Here is a 22224-nt window from a genome sequence, read left to right as displayed (position 1 = left end):
AGCCCCTCCCCCACTGCTCGTTGTTTCTGCTTCTAGCCTGTCCTCATACTGAGCTTCTTCTATTGTTATTCCGCAGCCAATACTATGATTTTTGTATCATGTTCCAGGCACAGCCCTGTAAGCAAACATATTTAGTTTAAATTCTGAAGCATATTTTTTTGAGTTCTCTAATGCCCCAGTATGTAGGGCGCTGTCCTTTAACTGGTCTCTCTCTGTTGGCAGTGTGTCTGGCTCCTGATATTTCTTATGTACATCTGTTTCATTTCGTACATTCTGGGTCATGCCGGGCCTCCTTGTTTTATTTTGTGATAGTCTCTCTTTTTTTCTTTAAGATTTTATTTATTTATTTAATGTATATGACTTCTCTGTCTGCACGTGTGCCTACATGCCAGAAGAGGGCATCAGATGCCAGTATAGATGGTTGTGAGCCACCATGTGGTTGGTAGGAAGTGAACTCAGGAAGAGCAGACTGCTCTTAACAGCTGAGCCATCTCTCCACCCCTGAGACAGAGTCTTCTATATAACCGTGACTTGGACCTTTCTATTTAGGTTTTTTTTTTTTAGATTTGTTTATTTATTATATGTAAGTACACTGTAGCTGTCCTCAAACACTCCAAAAGAGGGAGTCAGACCATGTTACAGATGGTTGTGAGCCACCATGTGGTTGCTGGGATTTGAACTCAGGACCTTTGGAAGAGCAATCAGTGCTCTTAACCACTGAGCCACCTCTCCAGCCCTTTATTTTGATTTTTGATGATTTTGTCGTCTGGGGGCTTTGGGTAATGTTTGTTTGTATGGGTTCATGTGTACATGTCAAGACGGGGTCTCTATTTCATCCAGATAACCTTGGACTCACCATGTAGACCAGGCTGGCCTCAAACTCAGAGATCTTCCAGCCTCTGCCTTTCAGGTGGTGAGATTAAAGGGGTGTACCACCATGCCCAGACGTTTTATAAGCTTTTAACCCCACAGTCCAATAGACCCTTTATTCAAGGTTGGGAGTCCACATTGTCACACTAATAATATTCCATTAAGCCAGGTGTGGTTGTTCACACCTGTAATCCTAGCACTTGGAACTGAGGCAGGAGAGTCTTTGTGAGTTTGAAACCAGCTTGAACTACATACTGAGACCTGGGCTCAAAAAAAAAAAAAAAAAGCAAAACAGGGGTCTGGAGAGATGGCTCAGTGATTAAGAGCACTTATTACTCTCTGAGAGGCACTTCATCCAGTTCCCAGCGCCCACATCAGGTGGCCCACAACTGCTCCATGAAATTCAATGCCCTCTGACCTCCAAGGGCACCTGCATAAATGTAGTGCACATAATGTGTGCACATCCAGGTGAACACACATACATAAAGCAAATAAATAAATAAGGATAAAAACAAAAAACACATTTAAAATGAAAACAGATTCTTATTGATTTGATACAAGTAATAAGCAAACTCGTTACTTTCTTTTGTCTGTTTGTGTTGACACATTGTCAAATAGCCAGGTCAGCCTTGAACTCACTCTGTAGCTAAGTGGCTGAGATTACATGGCTACATGACCACGCCCAGTCTTCATGACATTAAATATAATTTCTCAATTAGACTTCAATTGATTGTCATCCTTCCCATCTGTACTGCCTGGGATTCTGTCCTGAGCGCAGGAGGCAGAGACACCAGCGGCGTGACCACCTTCCCTCCCTCTCTAAACTCATTGTGTGATGGGGACAAATCACTTACCTTCACCGGGCATGGTTTCTCCTTCCTGAAATCAGAGTGCAGTCTTCATGATGTCTGAGCTCCCTTCAGCGCCATGGTCAGAGACCCCGTTGGACCAGTTGGTTTTGAGGTGCAATGTGATCTCGCTGTCCGTACTCACTGAGTATTACCACACTTGGCGGTCGGAAGAGCTGCTGCCCAGCACTGCCTCCCACATCCACAGGCGCCCTGTAGAAGGGACTGCCACCGAGAGTTCTTTACTGACCAGAAGCACGTATTCAGAATATTAATCAGAACATCTCTCTGGAGCATGTGACTGTCTGCCTCCTGATTGCCCTCTCAAACTACAGTTGGATTGTCTCTAGGAAAAGAGCCCACAGATGGGCTTCAGACCCTTCCCCAGGAAGTGACTGAATGGTAGTCATAGCCAGAGATGAGAACACGGGACTTTACCTCTTTGTCCCTTATTGGGGTTTAGTCTGTGACCCTCTCCCATCTTTCTCCCTGCAGTTGGAAAAGTCCTTCAAGTTCATGAGAGAGGCTGAGGACCAGCTGAAGGCTATCCCCCAGTTCTGCTTCCCTGATGCCAAGGACTGGGCTCCTGTCCAGGACTTTACCAGGTAAGCGCTTCCAACAGCCCCGTCCGCATCCAGAGTTTGAGAGTTGGATGTCGGAGGTACGGAGGGAGGTCAAAACTCAGGAGTTAGGCAATCCTGATGGGTACCAGCCTAGAGATTTCCCCTGTGGGTTTTTAAAATTTCCCTGAGACAGAAGGAGCCCTTCTAAGTGGGCGTTGGTGAAGCCTCCACAGTCAGCTCTGTGTGTTTCAGACCTCCCGGCTACAATCCCAGCCTGGGAGAAGTTAGCAAAGCAGCCCCTTGTCCGTCCTCACCCACACAGGGCTCCGGAAACCTTCCAGTGCCTTCTCTAGCTGCTGCTAGGAATAGGATCTGTTCACATTTCTGCATTAGAGCTGGTGTTGGCTGCCAGCAGTCGCCCAACTCATCAGGTGCATATGCTGAGTGCGGAGACACGCTGTGTCCTAGCAAGCTGGCCTGCAGTCTGAAAGAAAAGTCTCAAGATAGCTGTGTGTGAACATTCCTGTGCGAGAACCACACAGCAGGTAGTCCTGAGGAAGGCCCAGACCTGTTCTCTCCTCAGCTGTTCGCTCCTGAGTCACGGCCTCACCTTCCTCTAATGGAGACAAACAGCCAGCCCTCGTCCCTCTCTGCTGTCATGGTAGTGAAGGGCAGCTGTCTCTAAGCCCTGGGATACCTCAGGCAATGGGATGGTGGGGCAGTCATTTCCTCTCAGGACATTTTCAGTCCACCTCATGACATTTGCTCGGGTGACCATGACAGTCCGAGCAAGGAGCCTGAGGGCCTCTCCTGCCCCCCCCCCCCACTGCCGCTTCCTCACTCCAGTGGGGGTGTGGTGTCCCTTTGGGGTTTGTCATGTTTTGTAACCTGTTTGTGTTTCCCAACAGTGAAACGTTCTCATTTGTCTTAACTGGAGAAGACGGGAGCAGAAGGTTCGGCTACTGCCGAAGACTGCTGGTTAGTACTCTGCCTTTCGCTCAACCGGAGCTTCACAGAAAGCCTAGACACACAGATGTCGCCTGTGCTGCTGGGGAAGGAGCTGGTGGGGGCAGGTTAACCAGGAAGTTAAGAACACAGATAAGGCTAGCCCTGGTAATGTGCAAGCAATCCCAGCACCAAAGAAGTTAGGCAGGAGGATCCTGAGTTCGGGGCTAACCTGTCTCAAACCACACACACACACACACACACACACAGAGGGAGGGGGGAGGGAGGAAGGGAGGGAGGGAGGGAGGGAGGGAGGGAGGGAGGGAGGGAGGGAGAAATTTGGAAGCTCACTGGGTTTGCTTAGGTAGAAGTAATTATTTCCATCATAAGAAAACACTTCATTGCCAGGTATTGTGGCACACACCTTTAATCCCAGTACTCAGAAAGCAGAGAGACAGGTGAATCTTTGAGTTTAAGGCCAGCCTGGTCTACAGAATGAGTTTCAGGACAGCCAGAGCTGTTACACAGATAAACCTGTCTTGAAAACCAAAAAAGAAAAAAAAAAAAAACACACTTCATTGATTTTTTTTCCCAAGTTAAAGATCTTTCTTTGCTTAAAGTAAATTTCCTTTGTAAAAAAAAAAACATCACTAGGCCGGGCGGTGGTGGCGCACCCCTATAATCCCAGCACTCTGGGAGGCAGAGGCAGGCGGATTTCTGAGTTCGAGGACAGCCTGGTCTACCGAGTGAGTTCCAGGACAGCCAGGGCTATACAGAGAAACCCTGTCTCGAAAAAACCAAAAAAAACAAAAAACAAAAACAAACAAACAAACAAACAAACAAAACATCAACAACAACAACAACAACAAAAAAAAAAAAACATCACTAAACAGACCCTGATTGCCAAATGAGAACATTTAGAATAGTTGGTGAGAAGATTCAAATAATGTAAAAATATCCATTTTGGAATATTTACCTTTAAAAATCAGACACTAGGGCCTGGGGGACGGGGCTGGCAAAGGGGCTTAGAGCATTTCTTGCTTTTGGAAAAAAAAAAAAATCCCTGGGTTTGGATTCCAGAACACACCTGGTGGTTCAGAACCTTCCAGAGTATCCAACTTGCTTTTCTGACTAAGGATGCCAGGCCTTTAGAAATGTGCTTAAAAAAGAGATAGGTCATCAGTGGCCCTGGTGTCTCTCTCTAGCCAGTTCAGGAAGGAGGGATGGAGCGGCTACTGTGTGAGCTTTAGATGTTTAATATTTAATGACTTGATGGATAAAAAGGATAACAACCAAAGAGAGCAGGTGGAGGCAGACCCGCCCGTGTTATTATGGTTGCTTTAAAGTGTTGAGATTGACTGGTCCTATTCCCTTAAAAATGAGTTTAAAGTGGTTTCTCAGAAGGGTCTTCAGAAATAAGTTCTCATTTAGGGTACTGATTCTGATAGTATGACACTCCATCTCCAACACCTGGAAGGAGGGGCTGCAGTGACGCGGGTAAATGGGCTCCAGGCCCTAAGGTCCCAGACCACACTCAGCACCCATGCATTTGACCCTTGACCTGGGGCCTTCCAAAGAATACAAGAGGGCAGGCTAGATGGCTCGGGAGGTATAGGTGCTTGCTGCCAAGCCGGATGACCTAAGTTTGACTCTCAGGACCCACAGGGGCTGGAGATATGGCTTGGGGGCTTGGAGCACTTGTTACTTTTACAAAGAACCTAGATTTGGTTCCCAGAATGCACCTGAAGGTTTACCGGCATCCATAACTCCAGCTCCAGGTGTCTGACTTGCTCTCCGAAAGAGAGAACTGGCCTGCAAGTTGTCATCTTGACACACACACACACACACACACACACACAAATACAAGTAAGTAAATAAATAAATGTCATAAGTATTTTTAAGGCAAAAATGCACACAGTGATCTAACAGACTTCTGAATGGTAAAAGGGGGTGATAGCAGTGCCTGCCTTCCTGGGTGTTCCACAACCGACACAGGATAGCTCCAGGGCATTGGGGGTCCACCTTCCCGGACCTTAACACTTACAATATCCTTATGTTTCTCTCCCACACAGCCTGGAGGCAAAGGGAAGCGGCTTCCTGAGGTTTATTGCATTGTGAGCCGCCTGGGATGCTTCAGCCTCTTTTCAAAGGTGAGCACCTGCCCAGAGGGAGGGTGGGCGAGCAGGGCAAGCCCAGAGAGACCCAGGAAGCAGCACCCATCTATCCGCAGCCACACCCTATCCGCAGGAGCGCCCTATCTGCAGCCACACCCCATCCGCAGCTGCACCCCATCCGCAGGAGCACCCCATTCGCAGCCGCACCCCATTCGCAGCTGCACTGCAGTCGCACCCCATCCACAGCCACACCCATCTCCTGCTGCTTTTTTTTTTTAAGATTTATTATGTATATATTGTTACATCTATGTAGGCATGCTATAGAGAGTTGTGAGCCACCATGTGGTTGCTGGGAACTGAACTCAGACCTCTGGAATTGCAGCCAGTGCTCTTAACCTCTGGGCCATCTCTCCGGCCCCATCTGCTGCTTTTAATCTTAGTATTTTGCTCCCCGTTTCTTTGCTCTCTCCTCGCTTCTAATCTGTTTCTCTCATCATTAGTTAAGAATGAGGAGAGTTAGTGAAGGGTGTGGCCAAGGTGGCTCACTCCTAGAAGAACTGGTGTCCTGAAGAAGAGACAGACCCAGAGAAAGGAACAAAGGAGGGAGAAAGTTTGCGCGGTCTGAGTTGAAGCTCAGTCCCTAGGGTGCACAAAGCCCAGGAATAAAAGATGCACGTGGATTAGTCAGTCACATGTCAAAGCAACAAGGACAACCTGTGGCTTTCCTATGAGCAGTGTGATGTACAAAGTCACAGGGTGAAAGGACCCAGAAGCCCCTGGTAAGAACTTCAGGCGCCCCCTAATTCCTTGAGGAGACTGTTAATATTTTTATTAATTCTTTGAGAAGTCCATACATGTGCATGTTTTTTGTTTTCATTAGTTTTCATTTTGGGTTTATTTTTAATCATATTCATCCCTCTTCCTCCCCCTAACTCCTCTTGAGATCCACCCCACCCCCACCTTCACGTACCCTTTATTGTTGTTTGCTTATTTCTTTATGATCGTGTCTCACTATGTAGCCCTGGCTGACCTGGAACTCCCTGTGTAGACCAGGCTAGCCTGGAAGTCACAGAGTCAAGTGCTTGGATTAAAGGCATGTGCCACTCTGCTGGCCTTTGTTGCTGCTTGTAGTTGTTGTTAGGACTTATTTTCATTCTATGTATGCATGTCCGTGTGCATGCAGTACCTGTGGAGGCCAGAAGAGGGTGGCAGATCCCGTGGAACTGGAGTTTCGGGTAGCTGTGACCCACCAGTGGGTACTGAGAATCAGACTCAAATCCTCCAATAGAGAAGTCAGTGCTCTTGACCAGCCCCCTGGTCTTTTAGTAACTATCACTTCAGTCCGTGCCGTCCACATCTGTGCACGTGAGTGTGGAGCCATCCACTGGATTGTGGCCAGTGGACAGGGGCTAACCACACTTTTAAAGAAAACCGACTTTTCGCCCCCAAGAAGCCATCAGCTGTCAGTAGCCCCCTCATGAGCTCCCACACCTCCATCCGCCCAGTCCTTAAGTCACTCTGGCAGGTCTGCTACACCAGACTGAGCACACTGACGTCAGCGTAGCTGAGGTGCTTTGCTTATTCTCATAGATCTTGGACGAGGTGGAAAAGAGAAGAGGGATCTCCCCTGCCCTGGTGCAGCCCCTCATGAGGAGCGTCATGGAAGCCCCTTTCCCAGCCCTGGGCAAAACCATCATTGTCAAGAACTTCCTGCCAGGCTCAGGCACTGAGGTAAGCTGTCAGACTCGTTTCCTCTGCCGGGAGAACAGGTGGTCCAGCCAGCCGCATCCCTGTGGCTGGAGAGGCTGTGTCTTCCAGCGGGGCATCCAATTCAGTGGTCAGTCCTCGACACCCACCCTTAGTCCAGTCTGTCCAGCCCAGGCTCGGCTCCTGGGAGCAATCACAAGAGCCGTGCCGTATAGCATGAGGTTTTTCCACAGATGTGCACTGTGCCCCCTCGGCTTCTTTGCAAAGCCCAGAGTCAATCATCAGTCTTATTAGATCTAGCCACATTTTGGGCCTGCGTCACTTTATTACTTTGTCAGTGAAGACTGTCTTGGGTGTACTTAATATCCACCCTAGGCTTCAAAGCCTGTCCTTGACCTGGTCAGACCCTGCGGCCTGAGACAACGCATGTTTTCCGCCCTCTTCCCTGAAAACATCAGAGGAGCACTGGTCTCTTCCGGCCTTGGATCTCTGCTGGGGACCAGTTGCTTCTAGACGCAGAAGAGATGAGGGTGCATCGGGAACACACCAGATCAACCCAGCTGTCCAGCTCTGAGCAGTTGTTGGGAACCCAAAACCACCCCGTCCAGGGGTGATTAGCTGACATGGAGTTATAGCTGAATGTTGGGAGTGAGGCAGCCCCAGTGTGGGGGTCTCAGTGGGTGCTGTAGTAGAGGAAAAGCTAGTCTCCACTCAGCCGCCCTGCCAAGCCTGCCCTTTATGGAGAAACTTAGAAACTCATCCATGCAACTCGTACTACATCCAGGATCCCACCCAGACAGTAAGGGAAAAGATGATGAAACACAGCAAGCTAGGAAAACTCTCGGAAGTGATTGGAACTGCCACGCACGGTGGTACACACCTGTAATCTCAGCCTCTGGAAGAAGGAGGCAGGAGGATCAAGAGTTCAAAGCCATGGGGCTGGAGAGAGGGCTCAGCGGTTAAAAGTGTTGGTTCTTCTCCCAGAGGACCCAGGCTGACTCCCAGCACCCACATGGTGGCTCCAAGCATCTGTAACTGCAGTTCTATGTAACGGTTCTATGTAACATGCAGGAGAAACACCCACACATATAAAAGATAATGTTTTTTAATCTTTTCTTTCTCTAGTGAGCACCAGCCACTCAAGCCAATGACTGGAGTGAACTGTGGAACCCGTGGTAGAGGGGAGAACAGGCTCCTGACCTTCATACATACACACGTGTTGGCACGTGTGCCTGTACTCATACACACATCCCAGACACAATAATTGATAGATAGATGATAGATAGATAGATAGATAGATAGATAGGTAGGTAGGTAGATAGTTCAAGACCACTCTATGCTACATAGAAAATTTGAGGCCAGCCTGGGCTACATGCATAGGCCTGGGATTTCCTTCTAGCAGAAACAGACCTTCAGAAGACAGAATTTCTTCCAGGTCTCTAAGGCTAGGTCAGTTTTTTGTGTAAACCCTCCAAGGGGGCGTGCAGATGTGCTCCTCCGGGGGGGGGCGTGCAGATGTGCTCCTCCAGGGGGCGTGCAGATGTGCTCCTCCGGGGGGCGTGCAGATGTGCTCCTCCAGGGGACGTGCAGATGTGCTCCTCCAGGGGGCGTGCAGATGTGCTCCTCCAGGGGCGTGCAGATGTGCTCCTCCAGGGGGCGTGCAGATGTGCTCCTCCAAGGGGGCTTGCAGATGCGCTGTTCCAGGGGGCGTGCAGATGTGCTCCTCCAGGGGCGTGCAGATGTGCTCCTCCAGGGGGCGTGCAGATGCGCTGTTCCAGGGGGCGTGCAGATGTGCTCCTCCAGGGGGCGTGCAGATGCACTGTTCCAGGAGGAGCCTTGCTATGCCCACAGCCCGGACACTGCCATTCTTTTGTGTCTTCTTTGTCCAAGCTCTCCTCAGCTGAGTGTGAGGCGCTTGCTTCTCTAACATGCCTCCTTCTACACTCCCTTCCGTTTTTTATGCAAAGCCCTCAGAGCCCCTGGAGGCCTGCTGTGTCAGCCCACCTTAGCGGCTCCTGTTTCCTGGCAGGTGATCGAGCTGTGCCGACCGCTGGACTCCCGGCTGGAGCACGTGGACTTTGAGTCTCTGTTCTCCTCTCTCAGTGTCCGACACTTGGTCAGCGTTTTTGCCTCCCTGCTTCTGGAAAGGAGGGTCATCTTCATCGCAGACAAACTCAGGTACCAACCTCTGCTCCTTCTGATAATACGTGTGAATGATGCTTACTCTTAGACTCCCAAGGGTGTAGATCGGGTTCTTGGAGGCAAGGGTGACCTGGAGGCCTGGGAGGCTCACTCACAGGTAAAGGGATGTGCCTACACAGTGCCCGTGCCGCCATGATGCCCGCGCCGCCATGATGCCTGCCATGTGTTTCCTTGTGAACTAGGCACTCTCTCCTATGAGAACCTGGACCTACCCTTCAGAGTTCTCACTCTGTTGGGGGACCCGGAAGTAAGCAGGCTACACTGCACCACATTGGGAGGACTTGTTAGAGGCAGTGAGTTCTGGAGAAACCAGAGGCCACTGGTATCAGACTGTTCCACCACCAGAGGTTCAGGGTGGAACAGTCTGACTTTGTGCTCAGACCAAGAGCATGTTGCAGGAGCCATCTGTACAAAAGCGAGGAATCAGCAGAGACTGAACTCGTCACCTCCAGGAACTGTGAGGCAGCTCCCTGACTGGTGTGGAGAACAAGGCTGGGTAGAGAAGACAAGGTTCAACTCAGGGCAAGACCACAAGACTAGGTTGAAGCTTACAGACTTACCCAAGACATCCCTTTCCTATTTGTTATTAAAGTAAACCAAAGCAATCAAACACACACACACACACATTGTCCCATCGGATGTCATTCATGCCCCAGTGAACATATTCTCTGATTCAGAAGGCCACATCACAAATCAAAGAAGATCCAGAAGGAAAAAAAATTTGCATTGCCCGGGCGGTGGTGGCGAACGCCTTTAATTCCAGCACTTGGGAGGCAGAGGCAGGCAGATTTCTGAGTTCGAGGCCAGCCTGGGCTACAAAGTGAGTTCCAGGACAGCCAGGACTACACAGAGAAACCCTGTCTCAAAAAAAAAAAAAGCAAAACAAATCAAAACAAAAAGAATTTTCATTGGCGGGCTAGAGAGATGGCTCAGAGGTGAAGAGCACTAGCTGTTCTTCCAGAGGTCCAAAGTTCAATTCCCAGCAAGCCATGATAGCGTGCCACCATCTGTAATGTGATCTGGTGCCCTCTTCTGGCAGGCAGAATACTGTATATATAATATGCATGCACACATGCACACTCATACAATAGATGTTTTGTTTTTTAAAAAAAAAAAAATCTAAAACACTGACCTGGAGCTTTTTAGAAGTCCGGGAGAATATGTGAACCTGCCACTCAGGAAAGGCCCAGAAGGGGGCCACCAACAGCCAACAGCAGAGGCCATCTGGAAAGAAGACACGCCAGGAACTAACAAGAAGAACCGTGCTGTCTGTGGTTTGGAGAGGAAGTGACTGAGCTGCTGCTGAGAACAAAAGGGGGAGAAGAAAGGGGCAGAAGAATGAAAAGGACAACACGTTTCAGCGAGGAGCTCATCTGGGGGCTGGGAGGGGTCAGCAATCCAGCCCCGCACCCAGTGCATCCATCTGGTCACCTCTGTGATGCTCCTCCTTGGACCCCTGCCATTTGGCTCCTCCCTGGCGGCGGCTTCACGTCAGAGCTCTCTATTCACTTTTAAATGTCACCATCCTTGTGTTCCCAGTGCGTTTCTGTTAGCTCAGGAAGCAGGGCCTGTCTTCAGCCTGCAGCTGGTGCTAGGAGCCGGGCAGCTCTCCAAGCTCTTGGGCACTGGGGAATTCACACAGAGAGCTCTCCATGTTGGGCTCTAGAAGGCAGGGATGAGTAATAACCCTTTCGTGACCAGGGTCAGATTTCATCTGCTCCGTGGCAACTATCTCCGTGTTCTGGAAGAGCCTCCCCTTTCCCCAACAGCTTCTATCCCCTTGGATTCTCAAGGATTGGGTTTGAGGAAGAGGGAAAAGATGGAATTCAGAAAGGCCTTGGCAAGAAGCGGAGACCAGCTAAATACACCCAGCACCTGCCGGGAGTGGAGTGCGGGCCACAGCCCTGGGGGCTGCCTCAGCAGTGACGATGTTGGACTGGGGGAGGCCGAGCTGGAGAAAAGGCCGAAGACCGTGAGAGCAGCTGCCGCTGAGCAGGCCAAGCAAACATCGAGCATGAATGTTTGTGGTCAGAGGACACCAAAAGGAAAGGTAGGAAGAGGTAGGGAAGAAACGTCCAAAGGGCAAAGTGGGCTCAGGATGTTAGAAAACCGGAGGAAACATTCTACCCGAGTGTCAAGAAGAGGGTAAGATCCACCTGCCTCTCCTGCACGGATTTCTGAGCGGGCAGATTGGACACCAGCCAACGGCTCCGAACAGATCCCCATGCACCTGAGTGGGCCCTGCCCCGGGGCTCAGCTTTCTTTCCAGGGAGGCCTTTGGTCTTTTTCTCCTCACCTCACCTTCCACGAGGTCTGCCAGTCTGCCCTGGGAGTTCACAGGGGCACACATTGCCCAGCGCGTTTCTTTGGCAGCAGGAACGTGGTGAAGTTTTATGCCCTCCTCAGGCTTGGGAGAGCTGCCTGACGCTGGAGACGATGTCGGGAGCTACGAGCTGCCTGCTGTGCAGTGGTGGGAGGGGTGACAGGACAGACTCTGGGGCCCTGTGCATCCACGGGAGTGCAGGAAGTCTTTGTCAGGTAGGCCATGCAGATCCTTTGTGAGTCTGGTGGTGCATACTTCCTGTAATCCAGTTGGAGGCGGCTGAGGTAGACTGGCTTTGAGTTTCAGGCTTGGCTTGTCAGCATAGCAAGAGCCTGTGTTGAAAAGTGTAAGGTTCTTTTCTGTTCACTTGTGGCTTACAAAAGCTAAGTATTTCTCTCTGGAACCTTCCTTCTCTCAGTGGCCTTCCAACAGGGCCCCGGTGGGTAGATATCACTGAGAGCCCTCCAGCTTTCTCTCAGATCTGCAATGATCAGACTCCGTGGGCCAAGGAACCAAGGCACCATGTTCCATAAGATTCTCTGATTCGTAGGCCTGGCGGAAGGGTCTGTTCCTTTCAGTTAGACGTATGGGTGGTAGCCATGGGGACTGAAGGGTCTCTGTCCAAGCCTTAACAAACAGGGAACAGGATGGCTGCTTCTTGAACTGTAAGATTCTAAGAAGAAGGTCATTAGCATAAGTACCCGCTGCCACCACCGCTGCTGCTGCCTCCGAGATGCCCTCTGCTGAGCACAGAGGACCACATCCTGTTCAGCTGAATGGAGGAGAATCCTCCCCTCTTCCTTCCATGCCTCAGTCTCAGTGAGGCCACCGAGCAGAGCTTGGGGATGACCCTGTGCCGTCTGTGGTGGGCCTTAGCTTCCCTCAGCACTCCTCCCACTCCACCCTGACTCCCTCCACCCCAATGCATTTAGTTATCTTTGCTGGGGAGCCTGAGCATTGGAGAGAAACTTGCTGGGGGCCAATGGCAAACACCTGTCACATTTAAAATAACATTTTCACTCTGTTTCATCTTTAGAGTGGACACTGAGTGTTTCCAAAGGCTCCCTCAAGGTCAGGCTTGACAGATGGAAGGCAAAGAATGCTGTTATGAAGGCTTGCTCTGTCTCCATAACAACCAGATAAACATTTCCCTATACCCGTCTTTATTTTCTTTATGATAAATATTTTGTTTCTTATTTACTAGTGTTAGTTACTAGCGCACGCCTTTAATCCCAGCACTTGGGAGGCAGAGGCAGGCAGATTTCTGAGTTCGAGGCCAGCCTGGTCTACAGAGTGAGTTCCACGACAGCCAGGGCTACACAGAGAAACCCTGTCTAGGGAAAGAAAAAAAAAAAAGAAAAAACCTTCAAAACCATCAGCAGCTATAGACCATGCCTGCACATAAGCAAGCTTGTATAAAAGTTTTAGATGGCAGAGTGTTAGTTAATATTCTAGCGGCTGGAGAGATGCCTCAGCAGTTAAGAGCACTGACAGCTCTTCCGAATGTCTAGAGTTCAAATCCCAGCAACCACACGGTGGCTCACAACCATCTGTAATGAGAGCTGTTGCCCTCTTCTGGTGTCTGAAGACAGCTACAGTGTACTTACATATAACAATAAATATTTATAACAATTTATAACAATAAATTATTTATAACAATAAAAAAATCTTTTAAAAATATATTTAATATTCTATCATTCTCCATTGTAAGAAATCATAAGCTGAAGGTTCGTCTACTAGCTAATGAGTGGGATGAGGCGACCAATCTTGACAATGGTGTTTGAACCTTGGGTTTCACACACGGGTCACTACACAAATAGGTTCACGTGTAGCTGTGTGTATTCATTCTTTTGTCCATTCCTCTCGGTTCATTTTTACTCAGTTTCTGTAGCTTCTGTGAGGTCCCGTGTGTCTTCTATGCCCATCTACACTCAGCGGTGTTTGCCATCTCAGAAGACAAGCTTGTCCAGGCCTGCCTGCAAGCAACGGCAGTAGCCACCATCTTGCTGCTCTGGCACCCAAAAGACTTTACTTTTGAGGGTCCGGCAGGTTCTCAGAGTGGTTGACACATCTAATTTAGCAAAGCTCTATGGAAAGAATTTTAAGAGCATGATAGTACATTGTAAAGTCATGGGCCAGGAAAATAGGATGTTGATGGAGTACTTGCCCAGCCTATGAAGTCTAGCTTCGGTTCCCAGCACTGAAAAGCAATTAGTAACTATCACTAGCTGGCGGTAGCTTGGCTGGTAGAATGTTGGGCTAGTATGCACTAACCCCTGGGTTCCAGTCCCTAGGACCTAATAAAACCAGACCCAGGGGTCCACACCTGTAGGACTCAGGAGGTAAAGCAGGAGAATGAGAAGGTCGGTTCTCATTTCATAATTCAAGGCCCCCAGGATGTATGAGATCCTGAGTAAATGTGAACTCCCTTGGTTTGTAAGGTGAGCACCAGGAGGATCGCTTTTGGAGCACGGCTTAGAGGCTGACAAAGCTGTACTTCAGTGCTGCTGTCCTCTAACCCGTCGCCACATATCCTTCCCTGGGACCTGTCCCAGCTCTTTTCCTGGAAGTCAGTGCCTGTCCAGTTCGTGCTGCCTCTGCCAGGCCTCCGCTTCAGGACTCTCCCAGAGCCCAGGGCTATCATCTCATAGCCCCTCCGAGTGCGGTGTCACCGTTGTTCTCCATCCATCGTGCTAACAAGCCTTACCGTGATATACTTGACTTATTTCATGCCCTCAGGAGGAAGCTTCCATTCCTAGCCCCTGAATTGCCATCGTACAGATTCAGAGTGGGTGGCTGCTAAAGGTGGAGGGGACCTGGGACTCGTCAGAGTGGGGATGTAAGGTGGCGAAGAGCTCTTTCTGAAGTCACACAGAAGACAGCAGAACCAGACCTTTCGAGGGCCAGCCTGTGTGCCTTTTAAACTCGGTGACATGTTACTTGAGAGTTGAAAGTGCAGTCAGGGAAGCATGGCGGTCTTGCTTGGTGATGCACTTCCTGGGAGGTTTCCATCGTGTACAGGACGACCTGAGTTTTGCCCTTCACTTCTGTTCTTGGAAATGGTGTGCAGCGGGAGAGCTGCATTGTGGGTTGTTCTGGGCACCTACTGAATCATCATCTGAGCTGTTTACCTCAGGAACCCAAGCACCCAGAGCTGAAACAGTTCCAGATGTTAATTCACAAACATGCTGATGTTCTTCCAGTACAAAGCTTCAGGCCTTAGGATCCACCTCCCAGTGCTAAACATCTTGAGGCCTGACCCCCTCTCTCACCTGCGGCCATCACTGAGCCCTCTGGCCCAGCCACCTTCCCACTGGGGCATTCTCTTCCCCCCCCCCCACTTCTGCACAATTGGTCACAGCTGTGGGAGCGCGGCAGCTCCTCCACCCCCACTGTAATGGGAGCCAGCTGTGAGCCGGTCCCCCTCGGCCATCTCCAAATGCCTCTTCTGCAACAGCCAGTGCTCAGTGAGAAACTTGGGCTCTGCCCTGGCTTCCTCCAAGAGTCCCCCCCACCCCAAAGGGTCTCTTTTCCCTTCTCCCTGCAGCACCCACCCCCTGCCCCACCCATGCCTGCAAAATTCCATCAGCACTTACTGCAGCAATTGGAAAAATCACAAGCTGTTCTCAGACTTCATTTCTTCTCTGGCACTTACGTTAGAGGAGAGGCTGCCACCGGTGTAACTACAGGACCCAGCCCTGCCGGTCCTCGGTGACCAGAACAGAATTGTTTAAGGTAGCAGATAGGCTGGAATGAGGTCTCCAACAGCTGCCGGCTGTGGTCCTGCCTATTCCCGGTCCTCCCTCCCTCCCTCCCTCCCTCCCTCCTGTCTGGCGAGTGAGGTGTTAGTGACAACCAGGTATCTGAGGTGTTCAGTCCTCAGCTGTGATAAAGGCTCTGACCTTTAAGCAGAGAAAATCCTGAACACTCCTTTCAAGAAAGGGCTGTGAGTAGCAGCCCCTTCCTACATGTCACCCATCTGTTCCCTCCTGGGTTGTCCCCTTAAGAACTGAATGTGGGCCGGGTGGCGCACACCTGTAATCCCAGCACTCTGGGAGGCAGAGGCAGGCGGATTTCTGAGTTCGAGGCCAGCCTGATCTACAGAGTGAGTTCCAGGACAGCCAGGGCTACACAGAGAAACCCTGTCTCAAAAAACCAAATCCAAAAAACAAAAAACAAACAAACAAAAGAACTGAATGTGGGGCTGGGATGTAGCTGCCTGAGGCCCTGGGTTTATTCAGTCCCTGTCACTGTGAGGAAAAAAGTTGAATCCAGCGGATCTAGCACTCAGCATTCTGAGGCAGAGTGAATTTCATCTCTCTCACCCTCCTTCACCAGACCTGCGCACCTAGCATCCGCACGGAGTGGTGAATTTTTTCCTAGCCTTGGTCCAACTGTATTTTCAACTTCCCTTCCACCTGGTTTGCTGAAATCCCTGATGGCAGCAGAGGGTTTTTAAAGGCGTCACATCGTCACATCGTGCTATAGCAGCAGAGAGAGCAGCCTTCCCCTGAGGATGAGAGGAAAAGGAGAGCTGCTCTTTCTTCTGACTTGGAGAAAAGGTCAAGCAGGGTTCTTTTTCTGTGGCAGTGGCTGAGAAAGCACACAGGCTGTTCTCCCCCGGGCTTCTGTCTGTCTCCTTCCATCCCTTCTTCTTCCCCTCTCACATCCCTCCCCACAACCCTGGCCCCCACATGCTGGCCTGCTTGGTCCCTAGCTGCCCTGGTTTACCTCACTCCTTAGGGCTCAGTGTCTTTAGCTATAAAATTCAAAACCAGGTAAACCCAGAACCAGTTAAGGTGTCTTGTTCCTTACATCGCAGAACTCTGGAACCTGACCCAGGAGGATCCGGGTTCGAGGTCAGATTAAGCTGCATGGTGAGACCCTGCTTCTGAAAAGAATGTGAGGGCTAGCTAGCACTAGGATTGCTTCCAGATCTAAACCTTGTGATTCCTGGAGTCAACCGTGCTTAAGAGATTGGGCATGGCGGGACATACCCCAGTGTTCATTCTTCTGTTTTTGAACTCTGAATTTTTTTTTCCCTCAATACAGGGTTTCCCTGTATAGCCCTGGCTGTCCTGGAACTCACTCTGTAGACCAGGCTGGCCTCAAACTCAGAAATGCACCTGCCTCTGCCTCCCAAGTGCTGGGATTAGAGGTGTGCGCCACCACCGCCCGGTGAATTCTGAGATTAGTTCCACAACTTAGTTCTTGTGACTCAGTAGACATCAACGTGCAAATATCTGTGTGAAAGGTTGGCTTGGAATCCTTTGGGTCAATGCATGGGAGTGGAGCAGCCAGTGGAATGGTGGCACTATTGTCAGCTTTTTGAAGAAGCTCACATCGACTCCTATCGTAGGTGACCTTTCTACCAACAGTGTGAAGCAGTTCCCTTTGTCCACATTCTTACAGCATTTGTTTTTTTGGGCTCATTGTTTTGTTTTTTTGGTGTGTAATGGTTTGTTTTTGGTTTTTTGTTATGTTTTGTTGAGACAGTTTCTCTATGTAGTCCTGGCTGTCCTGGAACTCACTCTGTAGATCATGCTGGCCTCGAACTCAGAAATCTGCTTGCCTCTGCCTCCTGAATGCTGGAATTAAAGATGTGAGCACCTCCACCAGGCTTGTTTTGTTTTTTGAAACAGGGTCATATGTTCCTGGCTGTCTTGGAACTCACTGTATAGACCAGGCTGCCCTGAAACCCACAGAGATCCACTCTGTCTCCTGTTTTGTTGTGTTGTGTTGTGCTGTGTATCGTTTTTATGTGTGTATTAAAGTGCCTGTGCAGTGCACCTGTGATTGTCAGAGGAAAACCCTCAGGAGCCTGTTGTCTCCCTTCACTATGGCTTCTGGAAACCAAACTTGAGTCACCATCTTGTGTGGGAAGCGCGTTCACCAGTTTTCCTACAGCTGCCGTTCTGACTGGGGGAAGAGAGAATCTCGCATGGTTTGACCTGCGTTCCTCCGATGCCCAGTGAAACTGAACACTTTTGTTTGTTTGTTTGTAGCTGTGTTGGCTGTTTGTGGTCATTTGAGAATGGTTTGTTCTAACCCGTGCCCCTTTGGGACAAGTCCTGGTTCTCATCTCTAGCCTCTGCTGTGGAGGTGCTGCTGCCCTCACCCACACTGAGCCAGCCTTTTCTCCCTGTCTGTCCTCCTGCAGCACTCTGTCCAAATGCTGCCACGCGATGGTAGCACTCATCTACCCCTTCAGCTGGCAGCACACCTACATCCCCGTGTTGCCGCCCGCCATGATCGACATAGTGTGCTCGCCCACGCCCTTCCTCATCGGGCTGCTCTCCAGCTCGCTGCCTCTGCTCAGGGAGCTGCCACTGGAAGAGGTGAGCGGAGGAGCCCCGCACCTGGTCCCCCCGGGCACTCGACAAGGAAGGGAGTGCTGGGCAGGAGCGGGAAGGTGCCAGGGCTGCTGTGTGGCAGGCCCTTCCCAGAGTCTCATCAATCATCTCCCCTCTAAATGACGCGGCCTGGATAACCAGCCATTTATTTAGAAGCCCTGACATCAGACATAGCCATCTGCCCCATCCTCCTGCCTCCCTACACCGGGCAGAGACAGCAGTAACTGGAATAGGATGACAGAGTAGGCAAGGACTTAGCTATGCCTATTACAAAAATAAATAACCACAGGGCATGACTGGCAAGACAGTTCAGCGCCAGGCCTGATAATCTGAGTGCGATGCTCCGAGAGGGCACACGCTGGAGGACACTGACTCTCGAAAGGTGTGCTCCTGACCTCCACATGCCTGCTGTGGTGTACACACACACACACACACACACACACGAAAGCAAGGAAGAGAGAGGGGAGAACAGGGCCAGGGAGTTAACTGTGATAGAGTGTCTGTCTACCACTTACGAGCCTCTAGGTCCAGCCCCTGTCCAAGAAACGATAATAAATAAACCTGGAATTAAAGGGAGGGAAAGTCACAAAGCTGGGTGTGGGTGTCACACTCCTGCACCCCAGCAAGGTAGGAGGATCTTAGCCTGGGCTGCATAACAAAACACTGCAAAATAAGTCACATTGTTGAGATAACAGCCAGGATTTATAGTTTAGTGTGCAAGTGCAGGAAGTTTGCGTGTGGCACCTCTGAAGTCATTCAGTCCCCTTTAAATAGTGTCTGACCTGCCCGGTGTCAGGGGACCCCAGGAAACAGGGACCAAATTCTGCTGTATGGTGAATTTGGTGAGGATGCACTCCGCCCACCTGCCCTCTGATGTCCCAGGGCCGGGATGCTGGTCCTTTGATTGTGTGAAGGCAAGGAGTGCACGTTCAACTCAGCAGAGCAGAGCTCTTTCCAGCTGTGGCCAGGCAGGCCATCCAACCGTCCTTCCTCTATCCCAGTCGACCACCTAAGCGGGGGGGGGGGGGGGGGGGGGGGGGGGGGGGGGGGGGGGGTCCTGCATAAGGGTCCGCCCTCAGAGGCAGCATGCAAGTGTGTCCTTAGGCTGTACCCAATGTGAGTCATTCACCCCTTTGCTGCTCCTCCTTCTCAACCCACACTAAGGAGAGAGTGCTCCCTCCCAAAGACTGTAGCTAGCAAAGGCACACCGCCTGCAGCCTGCCAGTGCTCCCCAGACCCCAACCTCTTCCCTCTGAAGAGCTAGCAGGTTCAGTGGATATCTCAGGGATAAAAGGGCGAATCCCCAGTGTGGAGAAGGGCAGATTAGCAATTTTTGTCCCATCTCTGTAACCCATAAACAAACCTAACAAAGAAGCCCTGGCATAGTCTGATCAGGGCTGGAATCCAGCCGCTGACGTGTGTGTCCCAGCCTTCAGTACCAGCTGGGTTCGCTCCCCCATTCCCTGTCAGGACACAGGCAGGCACACACACACACACACACACACACACACACACATCTCCAGTGCTGAGGAAGAAGAAAATAACACATCCATCTGTAACCAGAAGCCCTAGTGACAATACTCATGCCTTCCTTCTGTCCTACAGGTTCTTGTGGTCGATCTCATCAACGATCGGTTCCTCAGACAGGTGAGTGAGGCCAGCGCTGCCTGCTCTCCTGTGCCCTCGCTTCTTCCAGAGAGCTCGAGCAGTTCCAGGAAGGGTGTGCAGTAAGCCCGAGGCTGCTAGCTCAGCTGGACAGCAGAAGCGGCCCAGCCCAAGGCCAGCTGGGGGTGGGGCAGCGGGGAGGAAGGCGGTTTTCACCTATACAAGTTTCAACCTGTTAAAATTATCAGGACACGGGCTTAGCCTTGACGAGTTCACACTGCTTGTGTGAATGTTTGAAGAATTTGACTCTTTGCTCTGGAACCCATGTCAGGCAGCTCACAGCCACCTCTGACTCCGGCTTCCAGGACTCAACAGCTCTGGCCTCCTAAGCCACTGTGCACTGTGTTCCCATGCCCAAGCCTATACACGGACACACACTTACACATGAGAGGGAGGGCAGGACGGCTGACTCAGTGGTTAAAAGCACTTGCTGCTCTTGCCGAGGACCAGGGTTCAGATCCCAACAAAGCACTCATACACATAAAAGTTAAAATGAATAACTTTTTTTTTAATATTCTCTCTTTATTTTTATTTAGATGAGTACACTGTAACTTTCTTCAGACACACACCAGAAGAGGGCATCAGATCCTATTACAGATGGTTGTGAGCCACCATGTGGTTGCTGGGAATTGGACTCAGGACCTCTGGAAGAGCAGTGAGTGCTCTTAACCCCTGAGCCATCTCTCCAGCCCCAATGAATAACTTTTAATTAAAAAAAAAAAAAAAGAATCAGGGCATATCTGGGCATGATGATACCTCCCAATAATCCTTCTACTTGAGAGGAGGAGGCAGGAGGATTGCCTTGAATTTAAAGCCCGATGGGCCACAGAGTGGGATAGTGAGTACTGAGCTAGCCTAGGCTATAGAGACCTTTAGAAAAAAAATCAGCCAGGCGGTGGTGGTGCACGCCTTTAATCCCAGCACTCTGGGAGGCAGAGACAGGCAGATTTCTGAGTTCGAGGCTAGCCTGGTCTACAAAGTGAGTTCCAGGACAGCCAAAGCTACACAGAGAAACCCTGTCTCAAAAAAAAACAAAAAAACAAAAAAAAAAAGAAAGAAAGAAAGAAAGAAAGAAAAAGAAAAGTAAGATAAAGGTAAAAGAAACAAATAAAAAGAAAATTATATATATTCTTACCTTTAAAGGATTGATAGGAGCTGGGCGTGGTGGGGCACACTTTTTTTTGTGGGGGAGTGGGGATGGGGGGGTGGGTTGTTTGAGACAGGGTTTCTCTGTCCTGTTTGGCTGTCCTGGAACTCAACTCACTCTGTAGACCAGGCTGGCCTCAAACTCAGAAATCTGCCTGCCTCTGCCTCCCAGAGTGCTGGGATTACAGGTGTTCACCACCACCACCACCACCACCACCACCACCACCACCACCGCCGCCGCCCGCCCAGCGGCAGCCCCATCCCCCCACCCCCTCCCCGTCTTGGTGCACACCTTTAATCCCAGCACTCAGGAGGCAGAGGTGAGGTTTGGGCATGTGAGTTGTTCTCTGTGAGTTCAAGATTAGCTTGCTATATATGTTCTAGGTTAGTCAGGGCTACACAGTGGCACCCTCTCCTCCCAAAAAAACAAATTGATAAGAAAATCTACCAAAACATTAGTACTTGTCTTGGGAGGGAGACTGGAAACAGACGGAATAGTTTAAAATTGTTTACAGATATTCATGACAGAGGTGCTGCTGCTGGTGCTGACGCTAGCAGTGGTGGTGGTGGTGGTGGTGGAGGTGTGGGTGCTGGGGGAGATGGCAGTGGTGCTGGTGGTCCTGGTAATGGTGGGATTTTTGCCATTTAGACTTTGCCTTTTGAGCAGGGTCATACTTTATAGGCCAGGCTGGCCTGACCTGGGGAATTAAGCTCCTACCTTTAGATTACTGGTATTACAGATCTTCAACACCATGCATTTTGATCTGTTTTCTATACTGATGCTGAAGTATTTTCTTTACCTTTTTTTAAAACATGGATGTTCTTTTATTTATTTATTTATTTTTAGTTTTGGTTTTTCAAGAAAGGGTTTCTCTGTGTGGTCCTGGCTGTCCTGGAACTCACTCTGTAGACCAGGCTAGCCTCGGACTCAGAAATCTGCCAGCCTCTGCCTCCCAAGTGCTGGGATTACAGGCGTGCACCTGGCTTATTTATTTTTTTAAGATTTATCTATTTATTTATTATATGTAAGTACACTGTCACTATCTTCAGACACACCAGAAGAGGGCATCAGATCTCATTACGGATGGTTGTGAGCCACCATGTGGTTGCTGGGATTTGAACTCCGGACCTTCGGTAGAGCAGTCATTGCTCTTAACCGCTGAGCCATCTCTCCAGGCCCCCTAAAGTATTTTCCATATAAGCAACACCAATGTACTTTTCTTTTCGGCTGGGTGGTTGTACTGCCTGGCCCACCAGCTCGGCCACTGCTCCAGTGCTGCTTCCACTCACACTGTCACTGCCGCCACCGCCGCCGGTCTCTCGGTGAGTGCTGGCCTCCCTGCAGAGAAGGGCAGTGAGGGGCGGCTGCAGACCACTGAGCACGTTTACAAGAGAACCACCGTGTGGACTTCAGTCTCTAAGACAAGCTCGAATTGACAGGCTAGCCATCTTACAGATGAAAGCAAGGAGGCTCTCACAGCTTGTGAA

The 22224-nt window shown here is 50.2% G+C and overlaps 1 protein-coding gene across 5 annotated transcripts in view; it reads left to right on the top strand.

Moving 5' to 3' along the window:
• Dennd2a (DENN domain containing 2A) overlaps positions 1-22224 on the top strand; it is a 96163-nt gene that overhangs the window by 69685 nt on the left and 4254 nt on the right. For all 5 annotated transcript variants that reach the window (XM_052173496.1, XM_052173494.1, XM_052173493.1 and 2 more), the window contains exons 9-15: positions 2214-2323; positions 3190-3259; positions 5299-5376; positions 6931-7071; positions 9077-9225; positions 17733-17910; positions 19531-19572. In XM_052173496.1, coding sequence (XP_052029456.1) covers positions 2214-2323; positions 3190-3259; positions 5299-5376; positions 6931-7071; positions 9077-9225; positions 17733-17910; positions 19531-19572 — 768 coding nt within the window. The remainder of the gene's footprint in view (positions 1-2213; positions 2324-3189; positions 3260-5298; positions 5377-6930; positions 7072-9076; positions 9226-17732; positions 17911-19530; positions 19573-22224) is intronic.

The sequence above is a fragment of the Apodemus sylvaticus genome, chromosome 2, assembly GCF_947179515.1.
Source record: "Apodemus sylvaticus chromosome 2, mApoSyl1.1, whole genome shotgun sequence".
In the NCBI taxonomy this organism is placed as follows: domain Eukaryota; kingdom Metazoa; phylum Chordata; class Mammalia; order Rodentia; family Muridae; genus Apodemus; species Apodemus sylvaticus.
The sequence above is the reverse complement of the archived record's forward strand: the minus strand, read 5'-3'. Positions and strand labels throughout refer to the sequence as shown.